This window comes from Terrapene carolina, unplaced genomic scaffold (assembly GCF_002925995.2).
Source record: "Terrapene carolina triunguis isolate 2854851 unplaced genomic scaffold, T_m_triunguis-2.0 Scaffold268, whole genome shotgun sequence".
NCBI lineage: Eukaryota > Metazoa > Chordata > Testudines > Emydidae > Terrapene > Terrapene triunguis.
The window spans coordinates 633,897-649,203 of NW_020664619.1; the positions used below are offsets into that span (position 1 = coordinate 633,897).

General features: G+C 47.3%; 1 protein-coding gene across 1 annotated transcript in view; it reads left to right on the forward strand.

The window, feature by feature from the left end:
• SCRIB (scribble planar cell polarity protein) overlaps positions 1-15,307 on the forward strand; it is a 166,724-nt gene that overhangs the window by 103,645 nt on the left and 47,772 nt on the right. The window contains exons 30-32 of the mRNA XM_026657694.2: positions 12,854-12,904; positions 13,381-13,422; positions 14,920-15,048. Coding sequence (XP_026513479.1) covers positions 12,854-12,904; positions 13,381-13,422; positions 14,920-15,048 — 222 coding nt within the window. The remainder of the gene's footprint in view (positions 1-12,853; positions 12,905-13,380; positions 13,423-14,919; positions 15,049-15,307) is intronic.

Consider the following 15,307-nt stretch of genomic DNA (forward strand, 5'->3'; position numbering starts at 1 on the left):
CCTGTTCAGCCTTCCTTCCACATAGGGAAAAATCTGCTGGTGTTAACAGACTACATAGCAACTATGTTTTAAGTAAACAGGCAGGGAGGATCAGCTAAGCCAGGAGGTGATTCACCTGTGTGGGTTTTGCATAGCCAATTGAGCCCAGGGTTGTTGATGGATGGATTCCTGCTATCCTGGAAGAACTCCCTTCTGTATGCCATCCCTCTGATTCCGTTACTGCCCAGAGTCTTGTCCAAGACCACACTCACCTCATACTTACAGCACCAGCCTGGCCTTGGCAACACTGGTACTTGACCCTACTAATCTTGTCAGTCAGACCTCCACTATCTCTCCCATTGGCTCCAGATGTGATTTCCCAGGGCCAATCTGCAAGCCCTCCACTTCATAGTGTGGATACTTCATAGTTAGCACGGTTGGAAAGGGCATGCTCTAAAGATGTACAGAAAGCATGCTGAATAGTAGAAAACCTTCAGCTACTTACCTGGAAAAATGAAAGTGTTTTTTTTCCATCTGGTCCCCACAGAAGGGTGTTTCTCCAGAGCAGAATTCCATCAATCGCGTATTGGACTATCTTTTGCACCAAAAACAAAGTCTGGCAGTTAGTTGTATCACAGTACATTTGGCAGCTATTTCTGCATTTCCCGTCTTGTGGATAATAGATCTTTTTTCAAACCCCCTTCACCACCAGATTTCTAAAGGGATCAGATAGGTTGCCTACCCCGGATCTGCAGCACGCAAGCTGATTTTCAGTGGCACTCACACTGCCCGGGTCCTGGCCACTGGTCCGGGGGGCTCTGCATTTTAATTTAATTTTAGATGAAGCTTCTTAAACGTTTTAAAATCCTTATTTACTTTACATACAATAGTTTAGTTATATATTATAGACTTATAGAAAGACCTTCTAAAAACGTTAAAATGTATTACTGGCACGCATAACCTTAAATTAGGGTGAATAAATGAAGACTCGGCACACCACTTCTGAAAGGTTGCCAGACCCTGAGATAGGTTCTTGCACCTGTGGGTATAATCTATTCCCCAATGGCATCTGGCCTGGTGTTGGCAAAATTAATGGGGCCACCTTTTGAACCTCTTGAAACTTGCTTCTTTATTCACCTCTCTATGAAAGTGTCATTTTTAATTGTGATAACTTGGGTGAGGAGGGTGGGTGATTTGAAAGCATTAGTGTCAGAGCCTTCATATATGATTTTTCAGAAGGATAAAGTCTCTCTTCACCCTCACCGGAAGTTCCTGACAAGGATGGTGTTCAATTTTTACATTAACCAGGCAATTTATTTTCCAACTTTCTTCCTGAAGTCTCTCACTCAGAGAGATGAGGAGAAACTTCATTATTTAAATGTGAGAAGAGCTTTAGCCTTCTACCTGGACCACACTAAATTTTTTCGGTCCTCAACGCAGTTGTTTATTGCAGTTGCAGACAGAATGAAAGGCCAAATGGTTTCCACTCTGAGGATTTCCTCCTGCATTTCTTCATGCATTTGTTTGTGGTACCAGTTGGCAAATGTGACTCCACCAGCTAGAGTGCTGGCCCATTGACTGGAACAAATGCCCATTCGGGAAATTTGCAAAGCAGCAACTTCGTCATCAGTCCACACCTTTGCTACTTGTTATGCCATTTCCCACCAATCCAGGAATGATGCTAGTTTCAGATGAGTTATTCTTCATTGACGGGCCCACCTTCAGGATAATCTGCTTGTGAGACATGCAATCACCCAAAGAAGAAGAAACGGTTCTTCTTCAAGTGTTGCTCCCTATGTGTATTCCACATGTGGGGATATGCATGCACACCATGTGCCCAAGTCCAGAGATTTTAACAAGCAGTGTCCGTTGGCCTACACATGCACAATAGATCTTCTTATGCTCCCAAGTGAGGGTATGAAAGGGAGTGTGGGTCGATGCCCCCTCACTTCCTTCTTACTGCCTCATGGTCTGAGTCAGAATCCAGTGTCCTCTCCTGCTTCAGCCTTTCAGAAAACCTGTAAATATAATAGTAAATAGTTATTCTTTTAGCTTGGTACAGTTAATTTTTGTATACTTAGTGTAGTTTGTTTCCCCGGGCCGGGGACTCCCTCTCTGTGACCGGGGCTATGTCTAGAGTCCCAGGCTTCAAAAACTGCATCTCTTGCCCTAGAAAGAGCCTTCTTTGTCAGTGATGACCACCAATGCTGCCTCTACCGTCTTGGTGAGACACACATTTCGGTGAAGTGCAGCATTTGTCACTCGTTGCCACTGAGAATGTGCAAAGCCTGTGAGCTTTGCCATAGAAAGCTCTTAATGGAGAAGGCCATAAGGCCCCTCTCTGATCTGGGCCAGGGAGACCCGCCCTGAACATCAGCCTCACCAAAGGAGCAGCATGTCTCCAAGCAAGTCCTTAGGAGTGGAGCCCTTGGTTTCTAAGCCCAAAGATATTGCAGGTGTAACGGTGCGGGACTCACCCCTGCAGCGCCTCCTGCTGGTCGTCTCGGGAATTAGCTCTCCAGCCTCCAGAGCGCCCTCTGCAGGCTGGTGTCCTGCTGCCGCTTGGCCCCCATGTCCCTCCCGGACCCCAGATGACCTTTTCATGGGTGCTGCCCCCAGGCAGTACCCCCACAGTTTCTGTGGGTCTTCCCACTCAGGGGAACCCCCACCCATTATCCCCACCTCACCTCAGTATTTGGCTACTGCCAGTCACCATCTAGCCCCCACTTACTGGGGCAGACTGCAGTGTCTCAGCCATTCATCATAGGCAAGGGAGATTTGGACCTGCTGCCTTGGCCTACCCGTGGGCTGCCCTCTGCAACCCCAGTACCCAATTGGCCTTAGACTAGGCCACAGCCTGGGGTTTTCCAGGCTGGAGCTCCCCAACTCCCTTGGCCTTCCCCCAGCCCTGCTCCCCCCAGGTACCTTCTCAACTCCCTAGCAGCCTTCTCCCTCTACAAACAGAGAGAGTGTCTGTGGTCCTGGCTCAAAGCCTTTTTATAGGGGCCGGCTGTGGTCTGTTTGGGGCGTGGCTCCCAGCTGTGCCTACTTCCCCAATCAGCTTGGGAGCTGCTTGCCCCAGCCCCAGCCCTCTGCTGTGCTGTTCTAAGCCCCTCAGGGCAGGAGCGGGTGACTACCCCGCTACAATAGGGCTTCCCTCCATGAGAGCAAGGGATACTCTCTTGGACATAAGGACAGATCCCCAATGAGGGAAATTATTAGTTAAATTGGAGAAGATGGGGATTAATATGAGAATTGAAAAGTGAATAAGGAACTGGTTAAAGGGGTGAGTACATTGGGTCAAGGTGAACTGTCAGGCTGGAGGGAGGTTACAAGTGGCATTTCTCAGGGATCGGTCTTGAGACCAGTCTTATTTAACATTTTTAGTACTAACCTTGGCACAAAAAGTGGGAATGTGCTAATAAAATTTGCGGATGACAAAGTTGGGAGGTATTGCCAATAGGGAGGAGGACAGGAATATCATAGAAGAAGATCTGGATGACCTTGTAAACTGGAGTGATAGAAATGGGATGAAATTTAATGCAAAGTGCAAGATCATGCATTTAGGGACTAACAACAAGAATTTATACTATAAACTGGGGACTTATCAGTTGGAAGTGACAGAGGAGGAGAAAGACCTGGGTGTGTTGACTGATCACAGTATGACTGTGAGCTGTCAATGTGATGCGGCAGTGAAAAAGTCTAATGCAGTCCTAGGATGCATCAGGTGAGATATTTCCAATAGAGACAGGGAAGTGTTAGTACCATTATACAAGGCACTGGTGAGATCTCATCTGGAATTCTGTGTGAATTCTGGTCTCCCATGTTTAAGAAAAATGAATTCAAACTGGAACAGGTGCAAAGAAGGGCTACTAGGATGATCTGAGGAATGGAAAATCTACCTTATCAGAGGAGACTTAAAGAGCTTGACTTGTTTAGTCTAACCAAAAGAAGGCTGAGGGGAGATATGATTGCAGTCTATAAATACATCAGAGGGATAAATACCAGGGAGGCAGAGGAGTTATTTAAGTTAAGCGTGAATGTGGACACAAGAACAAATGGCTATAAACTAGCCATCAACAAGTTTAGGCTTGAAATTAGATGAAGGTTTCTAAGAGTGAAGTTCTGGAGCAGCCTTCCAAGGGGAGCAGTGGGGCACAAAACCTAACTGGCTTCAAGGCTGAGCTTGATAAGTTTATGGAGGGGATGGTATGAGACTGCCTACGATAGCATGTGGCCCATCAGCAACTGCCAGTAGCAAAAATCCCCAACGGCTAGAGATGTGACACTAGATGGTTACTCTACAGAGAATTCTTTCCCAGGTATCTGCCTGGTGTGTCTTGCTCACATGCTCAGGGTTTAACTGATCACCATATTGGGGTTGGGAAGGAATTTTCCCATAAGTCAGATTGGCTGAGATCCTCGGGGTTTTTCACCTTCCTTTGCAGCATGGGTTACAGGTCACTTGCAGGTATCAACTAGTAACGTGTAAATGGTGAATTCTCTATAACTTGAAGGCTTTAAACCATGATTTGAGGACTTCAGTAACTCATCCAGAGGTTAGGGTCTATTTCAGGAGTGGGTGAGGTTCTGTGGCCTGCAGAGTGCAGGAGATCAGACTAGATGATCACGATGGTCCCTTCTGACTTTAAAGTCTATGAGGTCTGTTCATAAGAGACAGTTCTTCCCCAAGCCCATCAAGGTCGGTCAAGCCCTTACACACAGATCCTAAAGAACTGACTTAGCAACAAAAAAAAAAAAAAAAATCAGCCCGGAGGGTAAAGACCTTAGGAAGAAGGATGTGCTGGTTCCGTCGGTGACTCTGGTACTGAAGCACAAGGACCATAATCCACCAGTTCCACCCACAAGTGCCACTCCAGACTCTACGGTACTGAAGCATCTGCCCAAAGAGCACACCACAACCAGGGATGCACCGGTACTGTTGGTGCCAACCATCAGAACTCCCCGCAAACTGGGGTGCACAGAGACCTACACGACACCAGAGGATGTCTCTCCTCTTCTCTGGCCTAGCCCTCCTGAGGGACATTACTACATGGAAAATGATACTGCTTCGGTGTCCCAGGAGCCATCTCACTTACAATCATCAGGCAGGATTGCCTGAGTACCAATGGCTCCGCCATTCCAACAGGAGCAATTTTCAGATTTGGACAAATCTGAGGAGCCAGTACCTCCTTTATCCCCATGGAGAGAGCCAAGCCTGGACAGGTGATCCAGGACTCTTAGTCTCTACCCTTATGGACACAACCTCCCTAGGGACCAATGGTACCGCATGTCATGGGATCCCCCCAAAATGTTTGGCTCCTCTTTCTGGGCATATTGGCAGTCATAGGATCCTTGTACAAGACACGCTGGAATCTTTTCACTCTTCTCTCTTGCATCAGCAACTGGTTTCATTGGTGTATGAGGAAGAGGAGGAGAATGTTGAACTGGAACCACAGGTACTGATGGTTCCAACAGGAATCTCCTATTCTTCCCCAGATGAGGCAGACTCTCCTTCTTCCTCATCCCCACCAGGCAACTATAGGCAATACCAGCACTTACTCTGAAGAGTGGCTAGTAATCTTCAGATATCTCTGGAGGAAGTCCAAGACCCACGTTACTGACTGTTGAACATTCTGCAGCCTCAGGGCCCAAGTAAGTTCGCCTTCCCAGTTAATGAGGCCATACTGGAACCGGCGAGATTGGTCTGGCGCACCCCAGCATCATACGCTCCCACACCTAAGAAGCAGAGAGGCGCTATTTCATCCTGGCAAAGGGAGCTGAATTTCTGTTCGCCCACCCTGTCTCCAACTCCCTGGTGGTACAGGCTGCTACAGAATGTAATAGGTCACAATATCTAAGGACCACCCATCAGATAATGGCTCTAAGACACTGGACCTCGTGGGGAGAAAGGCCTTCTTCTCTGCAGGTTTGCAATTCCTCATCACCAGTTACCAGTCCCTGCTAGCTAAATAGGACTTTAATAAGTACTCTAGGCTGGTGGCGTTTCAGGACAAACTTTCCTCTGAGGATGGAGCCCAGCTCCTCTCCCTTCTAGAGAAAGGCAAGTTGGTAGCGAAAATGGCTACCAACAGATACAGCAGATACAGCATCCAGAAGCTTGGCCCCTGGTATTATTATGGGGAATGATTTGTGGTTGTAAATCTCTCTCTTCAAGAGGGATGTGGTTCGTGGCTCTCAACACAAAGTATGCATATTTTCATATAGACATTCACCCCTCCCACAAGAGGTTCCTATAGTTTATGGTGGGCTGGGAGCATTTCCAATTTTGAGTCCTCCCCTTTGGGCTAGTGATGGCACCCAGAGTGATTACGAAAGTTTTCTCCAAGGTAGTGGCCCAGATGAGCCATCAGGGCTACAGAGTCTTTCCATATCTTGAAGAAAGGCTTCTGGTAGGTCACTGTCAGGAGGGCTGGTTGGCTATTTAATTCCTTGTTCAAAGTCTTGCAGCCGTGGGGGTTCGTACAAACAGAGAAAAGTTTGTTTTATCCCCCACGAGTACAATAAACTTTATCAGGGGTCTGTTTCTGCAAGAGCCTTCCTCCTTTCAGAAAGGTTTCAAACTATGCACAATCTAATGCTTTGATTTCCCGCAGACCGAGGACTACAGTGTAAATGTGCCTATTGCTTCTAGGTCATATGGCACACCCTTTGCCATGCTTCATCTACATTGCCTGCAGGCCTGGCTCAATTTGGTCCACTCGCCCAACAAACCACATCAACTCCAAGGTGACCATTCCTACCAGGTCACCTCCTCCTTCGTTTGGTGATCAAACCCAGACAAGGTACGTCTGGGAGTTCCCTTTTCTACTGCCACTGTCACCATTGTAACAAATGCATCCATTCTGAGGTGAGGCACCCACCTGAACAGTCACACTGCTCAGGGCATATGGACCCCACAGGAGGCCAGACTATATATCAACATCCTGGAGCTGTGGATACTCACCCTTGCATGCAAGGCCTTCCTCCCACTCATTCGCTCCCTCCACCTCCAAGTGATGTTGAACAGTATCACCACCGTGGTCTATATAAACAAACAGGGAGGAGCGAGATCTCTCCCACTGCGTCTGGAGGCAGTCAGGCTTTGGAACTGGTGCATCAGACACAACATCACAATCCAGACGGCATACCTCCCGGGAGTTCACAACTCCTTAGCAGACAACCTCAGCAGGTGCTTCTCAGTGGACCATGAGTGGGAAATACATGACTCTATACTCACAGACATTTTCACGCAGTGGGGCACACTTCTATGGAACCTCTTTGCATCACAAAAAAACTTCCCCTGTATTGTTCCAGAGGAGCCATAAGCTGCAACTCCCAAGGCGACACTTTCCTATTATCGTGGATGAGCAGTTTCAGATATGCCTTTCCTCCCATCCTGCTGCATACACATGTGCTCAGAAAAATATGTCATAAGGCCAACGTCGTTCTCCTGACACCCTACTGGCCCAGACAATTTTGGTTTCCAGAGCTTTTGTCAATGTCAGCCCACCCTCCAATCAAAATCCACCCCTTCTCAGAACTCTTGACGCAGGGCCAAACACCTCAACCCAGGTTCTCTCCAGCTCATGGCCTGGTGTTTGGATGGGCATTGGAAGTAGAGCGCTCTTGTTCATCCCCTGTCCAGGCTATCCTTACCCACAGTAGAAAAGAATTGACCAGAACCTGTTGTTTGGCTAAATGGAAACACTTCTCTGCCTGGGTGCAGCACAATCAGTCTCAGGCAGTATCTTCAAGCATCCCCTATCGTTTTAGATTACCTCCTATCTCTAAAGAACCCTGATATCTTGATCACCTCATTACAAGTGCACCTAGCAGCCGTTCATGTCTTCCTCCCTCCAGCAGACTGGTACTCTGTCTTTAGCCACCCAACTATGATGTGGTTCATGAAGGGCCTCATCAAGGCTTTCCCGCCAGTCATTAAACCAGTACCACTATGGAATCTTAGCTATGTGCTGTCAAAACTTTCTAGACCTCTCAGCGATATTCCATGTACCACCTATCCAGGAAGGTGGTGTTTCTAGTGGCCATCACTTCAGCCAAGAGGGTCAGTGAACTGGGACCCCTCATAATGGACCCCCCACCCTTGCAATATGTCACAAGGGTGAAATACTTCTTCACCTTCACCCTAAATTTCTACCCAAGATAATCTCTAATTTCCATCTTAACCAGTTTATTCACTTACCTGTTCTTTTTCCAAATCGCCACACTTCTCCTGAAGAGAAGAGACTTCAGTCCCTCGACATCAGGCATGCACTGGCTTTTTACCTGCCAAGAACCAAGCCCATCTCATCCTCTCATTATTTTGCCCACCGATTAGGCCTAGTTTCCAACACACCAATTTTGGTTCACTGATTTCTGGTTCTGCACTTTTCTAGTTTAGCAGGCATGATCTTAACACGGTCCTTGAATTATATCAGGTAGGGTGACCAGATAGCAAGTGTGAAAAATCGGGACGGGGTGGAGGGCAACAGGCGCCTATGTAAGACAAAGCCCCAAATATCGGGACTATCCCTATAAAATCAGGACATCTGGTCACCCTCAGTAGACCTTTTGGTTTATACTAATTTAGTCTGTCTCCCTTTTGCAACTTTTCTCATCAACATTAATTATTATAGATTATTGTGATGCTTTCAAACTTTCATGTACTTTTACAGTTGAGCTCACAATTAGGGTAAATTTGTAGGTCCAATTATCACAACAAAGTTGAGTGGGAAGAAAAATGTACCTCATCCAATGCACTAGAGGCCCCAATAACAACTATGTGGGTATAACGAGACAATCACTACTCTCTTGAATGAATTCACACAGGAAAATGATAAAAGACAAAAACACCATATCACCCCTGAGCGAACATTTTTCACAAAGTGATCATTCCATATCTGACCTCTTAGTCCTCATCCTCAAAGGAAGCCTGTGCAACACCTTCAAAAGACAAGTCTGGGACATTAAATTTCTTTGTTAGACACTAAAAATCATGGACTCAATAAAGACACTAGATTTATGGCTTGTTACAACTATCTATGATCCACTAAGCCTCCTCTGTATTACAGCTGTAGAGGTGTTAACTGCACACTTCATTTTGTGGTCTCTTACAACATGGTCACTTCTTATGTTCAAGACTCTGTTCCAAGCTGTAAACAACCTTATATTTAGCTGTGATATTCTGAGTATCTTTCCCAGGCCTGAAGAAGAGCTCTGTGTCAGCCCGAAAACTTGTCTCTCTCACCAACAGAAGTTAGTCCAATAAAAGATATTACCTCACCCACCTTGTCTCTCTGATATCCTGGGACTGGCATGGCTAAAACCATACTGCAATAAACAAAAATGTTAATGTTTTATTGGCTGCTCAAAAAAGTGCAATTCTGCAATCATGAAAAAAGGCTACTTTGATTAAAAAAACCATCTGGTTAAGAGGAGAGGTGAAATTACCAATTTATATATAATTCTCATCCCAAAGCATCTTTACAGACATGGGGAACTTCATTCCTGGCTTCATTTTCTTGGCGTTACAGCAAAAGTGTAAAAAAGCCAAGACTTCTGGGAAAGTGGAAGAAATAATAGTGTTATGCAAAGCAGTGAAGAAATGGCAGATTGGACAAGCAAAAGTTCTGAAGAGAAGCGGCTGAACAACTGGAGGAGGTGTCAGGAAAGCAAGCTATGAAAACAATGTACAAAAAGGATATGTTCTATGGAAAATATGATCAGGCAAGTGGTAAGAAAGGCTAACAGTGAACTGAGAACAGTTGCTGAAGAGGGACTGGAAGCAGGGAAGGAGCATTTGGATAAAGTGCTGAACCCTGTCTAGACATGCTAAATGAACAGCTTGCAAGGCAGAATGGATAGCAGCACTGAACCACCATCAGAAAAAGAAATAGAAAGAGCAGTGAAGCAGTTAAAAATGGGAAAGCTGGAGGAAATAGACAATAGAACAGCTGAGCTGCTAAAAGCTGGTGGGACAAGTGCTATCAAAGCTCTAGGGAAAATATATCAGAAGGTATGGGAGCACGAGGAGGTACTGCATGACTGGCTAAAGGCAGTAGTTGTACCAATCGTGAAGAAAGGAGATCTGAATAATTATAGAGGTATAAGCTTATTACCAGTACAGGGAGAAATCATGATGAAAGCAATTGTCAGATTAAAGCCAGTTTTAGAAGAATTAGTAGGTGAGGAACAGTGTGGCTTCAGACCAGGCCAAAGTTGCATTGATGAGATATTCACACGCCAACAGTTGATGGAAAAAAGTGACAATAGGGATTGAAAATGTTTGCTGTTTTCATTGACTTCACAAAGGCATTTGATTTGGTTTGGAGGGAAGCATTATAAAAAGCAGTTAAAATCATATGGAGTTCCAGATAGGATAACTGCAATTATAAAAGTTATGTATGAAAACTCCTGTAGTGCCGTATGAATTGGTGAATATTAAGCTACTGGTTCAAGTCAAAGTTTGGTGTACAATAAGCAGGTATAGAATCACAGTCCCTTTTCATCATATTCTTAAATTGGATATTCAGAATGGTATACAAGTCGAAGGGCGTGATGTTAGGTGATCTAGAATTGAGCTTTTTAGTTTATGCAGTGTGACAAAGTTCCTCCTCTACCTTGGTGGGTCCTGCGCTTATTGGCAGATTTGCTCGCTTCACAGATTCACCCTGTGGATCAGGAAACAGTCCAGAGACCTTCCCCTCTGGTAGAAGCTATAGTCCAAGTCAGTTCCTGCTGTGTTTGATGAGGAGTTGGGAGGTATGGGGGGAACCCAGGCCCGCCCTCTACTCCGGGTTTCAGCCCAGGGCCCTGTGGACTGCAGTTGTTTAGAGTGCCTCCTGGTACAGTTGCCCAACACCTACAACTCCCTGGGCTACTTCCCCATGGCCTCCTCCCAACACCTTCTTTGTCCTCACCACCGGACCTTCCTCCTGATGTCTGATAACGCTTGTACTTCTCAGTCCTCCAGCAGTATGCCTACTCACTCTCAGCTTCTTGCACTCCTCTTGCTCCCAGTTCCTCTCACACACTTCCTCTCCTCCAGCTCCCCCTGGCTTGACTGGAGTGAGCCCTTTTATAGCATCAGAGGGGCCTTAATTAGAGTCAGGTGCTTAACTGCCTCACCTGACTCTTAGCAGGTTAATTGGAGTCAGGTGGTCTATTAGTCTGGAGCAGCCCCTGCTCTGGTCACTCAGGGAACAGAAAACTACTTATCCAGTGGCCAGTATATCTCCCTTCTGCTACTCTGCTGTTCCCAACTGGTCTGGGTCTATCACAGCAGATACCATATAACTAGCAGACATGCTTGAATGACTGATGATACTCTTCTCTGCCTTGGAAGATTGGGGTGTTGACTTGGACTTTATATAAATGGAAAAATGGGGAAGCTGATAGCGATGAGTACAAATAAGCTGTTAGGAAATGCAGACAATTGACATTCTGATGTTTAAAACAATTAGCACAACAAAATCAATGTGGCCTACATTAAATGGATTAAAATCTGGTTAATGGATAGCTCACAAAAAGTAATTATACCAAAGGAATTGTTATCAAAGGAGATGTTTTAATGGGCTCTTACTGTGGTCTATTCTTGACCCAGTGCTATTCACTGTGATTATCAATGATATGGAAGAAAAAACAAAATCATTGCTAATAAAATTTGCAGATGATCCAAAAATTGGTGGTGTGGTAAATGATGGGACAGGTCGCTTATACAGACCAATCTGGATCACTTGGTAAAGTGGGCTCATTTGAACAAAAGTGTTTTATTATAGCTAAATGCAAGATCATATATCGAAGAACAAAGAATGTAAGACTTACAAGATGTGTACTATATCCTGAAATGCAGTGACACTGAAAAGTACTTAGTGCAATGCTGTAGTTAAGATGGTGAATGTGATCCTCAGATATGCAAGCAGGGAATTAACAAGTGGGAGTAAGAAGGGGGTATTATCTTTTTATTTGGCATTAATGAAACCATTACTGGATACTGTGTCCATTTCTGGTGTCCTCACTTCAGAAAGGAGCTATAAGAATGATTCAAGGTCTGGAAAAAACTGCCTTGTAGTGAGAGATTAAAGAAAAATCTACTTAATTTATCCAAGAGAAAGTGAAGAAGTGACTTGATCATGCTTTACAAATACCTACATGAGGAAGGGATTTCTGATAGTGGTATGGCTCTTCAAACTGGCCAAAAAAACCCGTATCCATTGGCTGGAAGCTGATGCTAGACAAATTCAGATTAGAAATAAATTGCAAATTTTTAACAGTGAAGATAATTAACCATTGGATCAACTTACTTAGTTGATGCAGGAGTCACTGCGCGGGGTTCTTTTGTCTGTCATAGACAAGAGGCCAAACTAGATAATCATAATCATCCCTTCTGGCCTTCAACTATGTGCATCTCATAATGTAAAAGACACACTCTAGTTCAATCACAACTTACTGGGCTCGAAGGAATCCCTGGCTGAAGATCTCTGGCCGGTGCTAGGCAGGAGGTCAGACTAGGTGATCATAATGGTCCCTTCTGATAAATCCTGTGATCCTTTGGCAGGGGAGAAGCCAGCAAGGCCTCCCCTCTCTGCACGTGGTGGGCTGGAGGCAGTGGGGAAGGGGTTGTTCCCTGCTGAGAAGCAGGTGCTGGGTCCTTTCTCTGTGGCAGGTGAGGAGCAGTTGGGCTGGGGGCTCCTCTCTCTGCCGTGGGTTAGAAAAGGCTGAGTGAGCATGCTCACTGTGGGGCTTGAGGAAGGGGAGTTTCAGCTCTGGGGAAAGGGGTGCTTGTCTCTGCCTTCCCTGCAGGAACCCTGGTGTCTTCAGTGTTCTCTGGTTCTCTCCCTTCTCGGTTCTCCCTGGCGCTGCCCCTCTCCAGCCACCTGCAGCCCTTCGGCCTGCTCACCTGTCAGGCAGGGAGACTCGCTTTGTAAGTGCCTCTTGGTGTGCAGTGTGTGCTGCTGCTCTTAGCACGTTCCTTGGCTCCACTGTCTCACAGACTTGGTATTTGCTGAGATCTGTGCTGTGGGGAGCAGTTGTCGGGCCAGGGCCCCAAGGGGATAGAAGCTGCTCCCCCTCTGCTCCTTTCTGCTAGCTGCTGCTGGGCTGGTGTCTGTGAGTGCTTCATGGCAGAAAAGCTGTGGTGTCAATTGCTTTGCTCAAACTCAGTAACAAGCTACGAGAGCACGGGGTGTTAAGCCAGGGCTAGGACAGGCTATGCTGGGGTGGCACTGGGGGTTGGTGCCATGGGCTGCACAGAGTGAGAACCCCAGGCCTCTCCCTGCACGTGACAGGAGGAGCTGCGAAGGGTAGATTGGGAGCTCTGGTATTGCTCTCCAATTGGGCAGGACGACCCAGAGGACTCCAGCTAGGACTCTCAATTTACATTCTCTTGTCTGTTTTCAGGCTTCCATAAACTTCATTCCACCGCAAGATGACAGCAAATCAGTAAGTGCTTCTGCCCTCAGACTTCTCATTCTTCTTCCTTTGCACACTCGTCACTGCCAGGCCTCGCACTCTCCCTCCTTCACACGCTGCTCACTGCGAGACCGCAAACTCTCCTTTCCTCGCACTCTGCTCACTGCCAGGCCTCCCCTCGCCTTTCCTCACACTCTGCTCACTGCCAGGCTTTGACCTCACCTTTCTTCACACTCTGCTCACTGCCAGGCCCTGCACTCTCATTTCCTCACACTGTGATCCATGCCAAGCTTTGCACTCTGCTCACCCCCACGCCTCGCCCTCTCTCTTCCTTGCACTCTGCTCACAACCAGCCCTCGCCCTCTCCTTTCCTCGCCCTCTGCTCACTGCCAGGCCTCACATTCTTCTTTCCTCACACTCTGCTCACCACCAAGCCTCACACTCTTTTCTTGGCAGTATGCTCACTGCCAGGCCTCTCATTCCTTTCCTCGCACTGTGATCCATGCCAGGCTGCACACTCCTGTCCTTGCACTCTGCTCACTGCCAGGCCTCACACTGTCCTTTCCTTGCACACTGCTTACCACCAGGCCACACACTCTCCTTTCCTTGCACACTGCTTACCACCAGGCCTCCCCTCTCCTTTCCTCACACACTGCTTACTGCCAGGTCTTGCCCTTTGCTTTCCTTGCATTCTGTTTACTGCCAGGCCACACACTCTCCTTTCCTTGCACGCTGCTCACTGCCACGCCTCACATTTGCACAAATGCACAAAGGCTTATTTTTTTCCCTTTTCTCAAAATTCAGTGTGAATATTCCACAGCCTTGCTCCCTCTGGTACTTGCTCTGGTGGCTCTCATTCCCGTGGTGGGTGCTCTCTTTTGCTCACTTACTTGCTTCTCTGCTACCCCTCTCTCCGGTGTCTCACATTTGTTGATCTCCCCGAAACACCCCAGAGTAACCGGCTCTAGTCTTAGCCTCAACACCCCAGACCCCTCTCACATCCCTGCTTCTGCCCCAATCTGCCACTGGAGCCCTCGGTGCTTGCTTATCCTTTTCTCTCTCACTCCTGACACCAGCCACTAGCTGCTGTTTGTCATCTGCATCTCCTGTTTACGACTCCCACATTCTCCCCAGGCTCTTACTTACACTTCCCTCCTGCACCTCTGGAAGCTGCCTGCTTGCACTGCAGACTTGTGTGGAGCCACTGGGCCCTGCCATGGCCTTATTGCTTGTCTAGTTCTGCACATCGTGATCCTGGGGTGTTGGCTGGTGCTGGATAGCTGCTGTTGCTCTCCCTCCCACATATCAATGGGGGCTATTGATAAGGTGCCTTTATCCCTTTCGCAGCCTGCTGCCTCTGACTGGGTTGGCAGTGTGGCGGAGAAGCTGCACCCAAGAGTTTCAAACAGGATCTGCCCCCCTCTTTTGCATGCCAGGGATGTCTTGCTGCCCTAACTTTTCTTGTCTCTCTTTTCTGTCTCTTGTCCCTTACTCTGCCTTTTCCCTGTTGTGTGGTGTGGGCACAAGCAGACCAAGCCGGGCGTCATTCAGCCTCTCTCCCGGGTGCGACAAAATGCTGCCCTGCCTAATTCGGAGGGCAGAGACAGCCCCAACCCCTTCCAGCAACCTGAGTCATGCTCCAGTGTCCAGAACTCTGTAAGTGGCCTGCAGTTCCTTCTCGCTGAGCTGAGTCAGCCCGTGCCTGGTGGTGGTTGTGCCACCCTTCCTGGCGGGCAAGCTACACACACCCTCCTAGTGATGCCCATTATGGGCCCAAACGCCAACCAACCCTCTCTGGTCCCTGCAGGAGCTCTCCGCCCTATCTGAAAGGCACTGGAGTGCTGGGTGCTCCGTAGTCTTGTGTACACTGGGATTTGCCCTCGTTACAGCCATCTTTGGCTAACCACCAGTGATG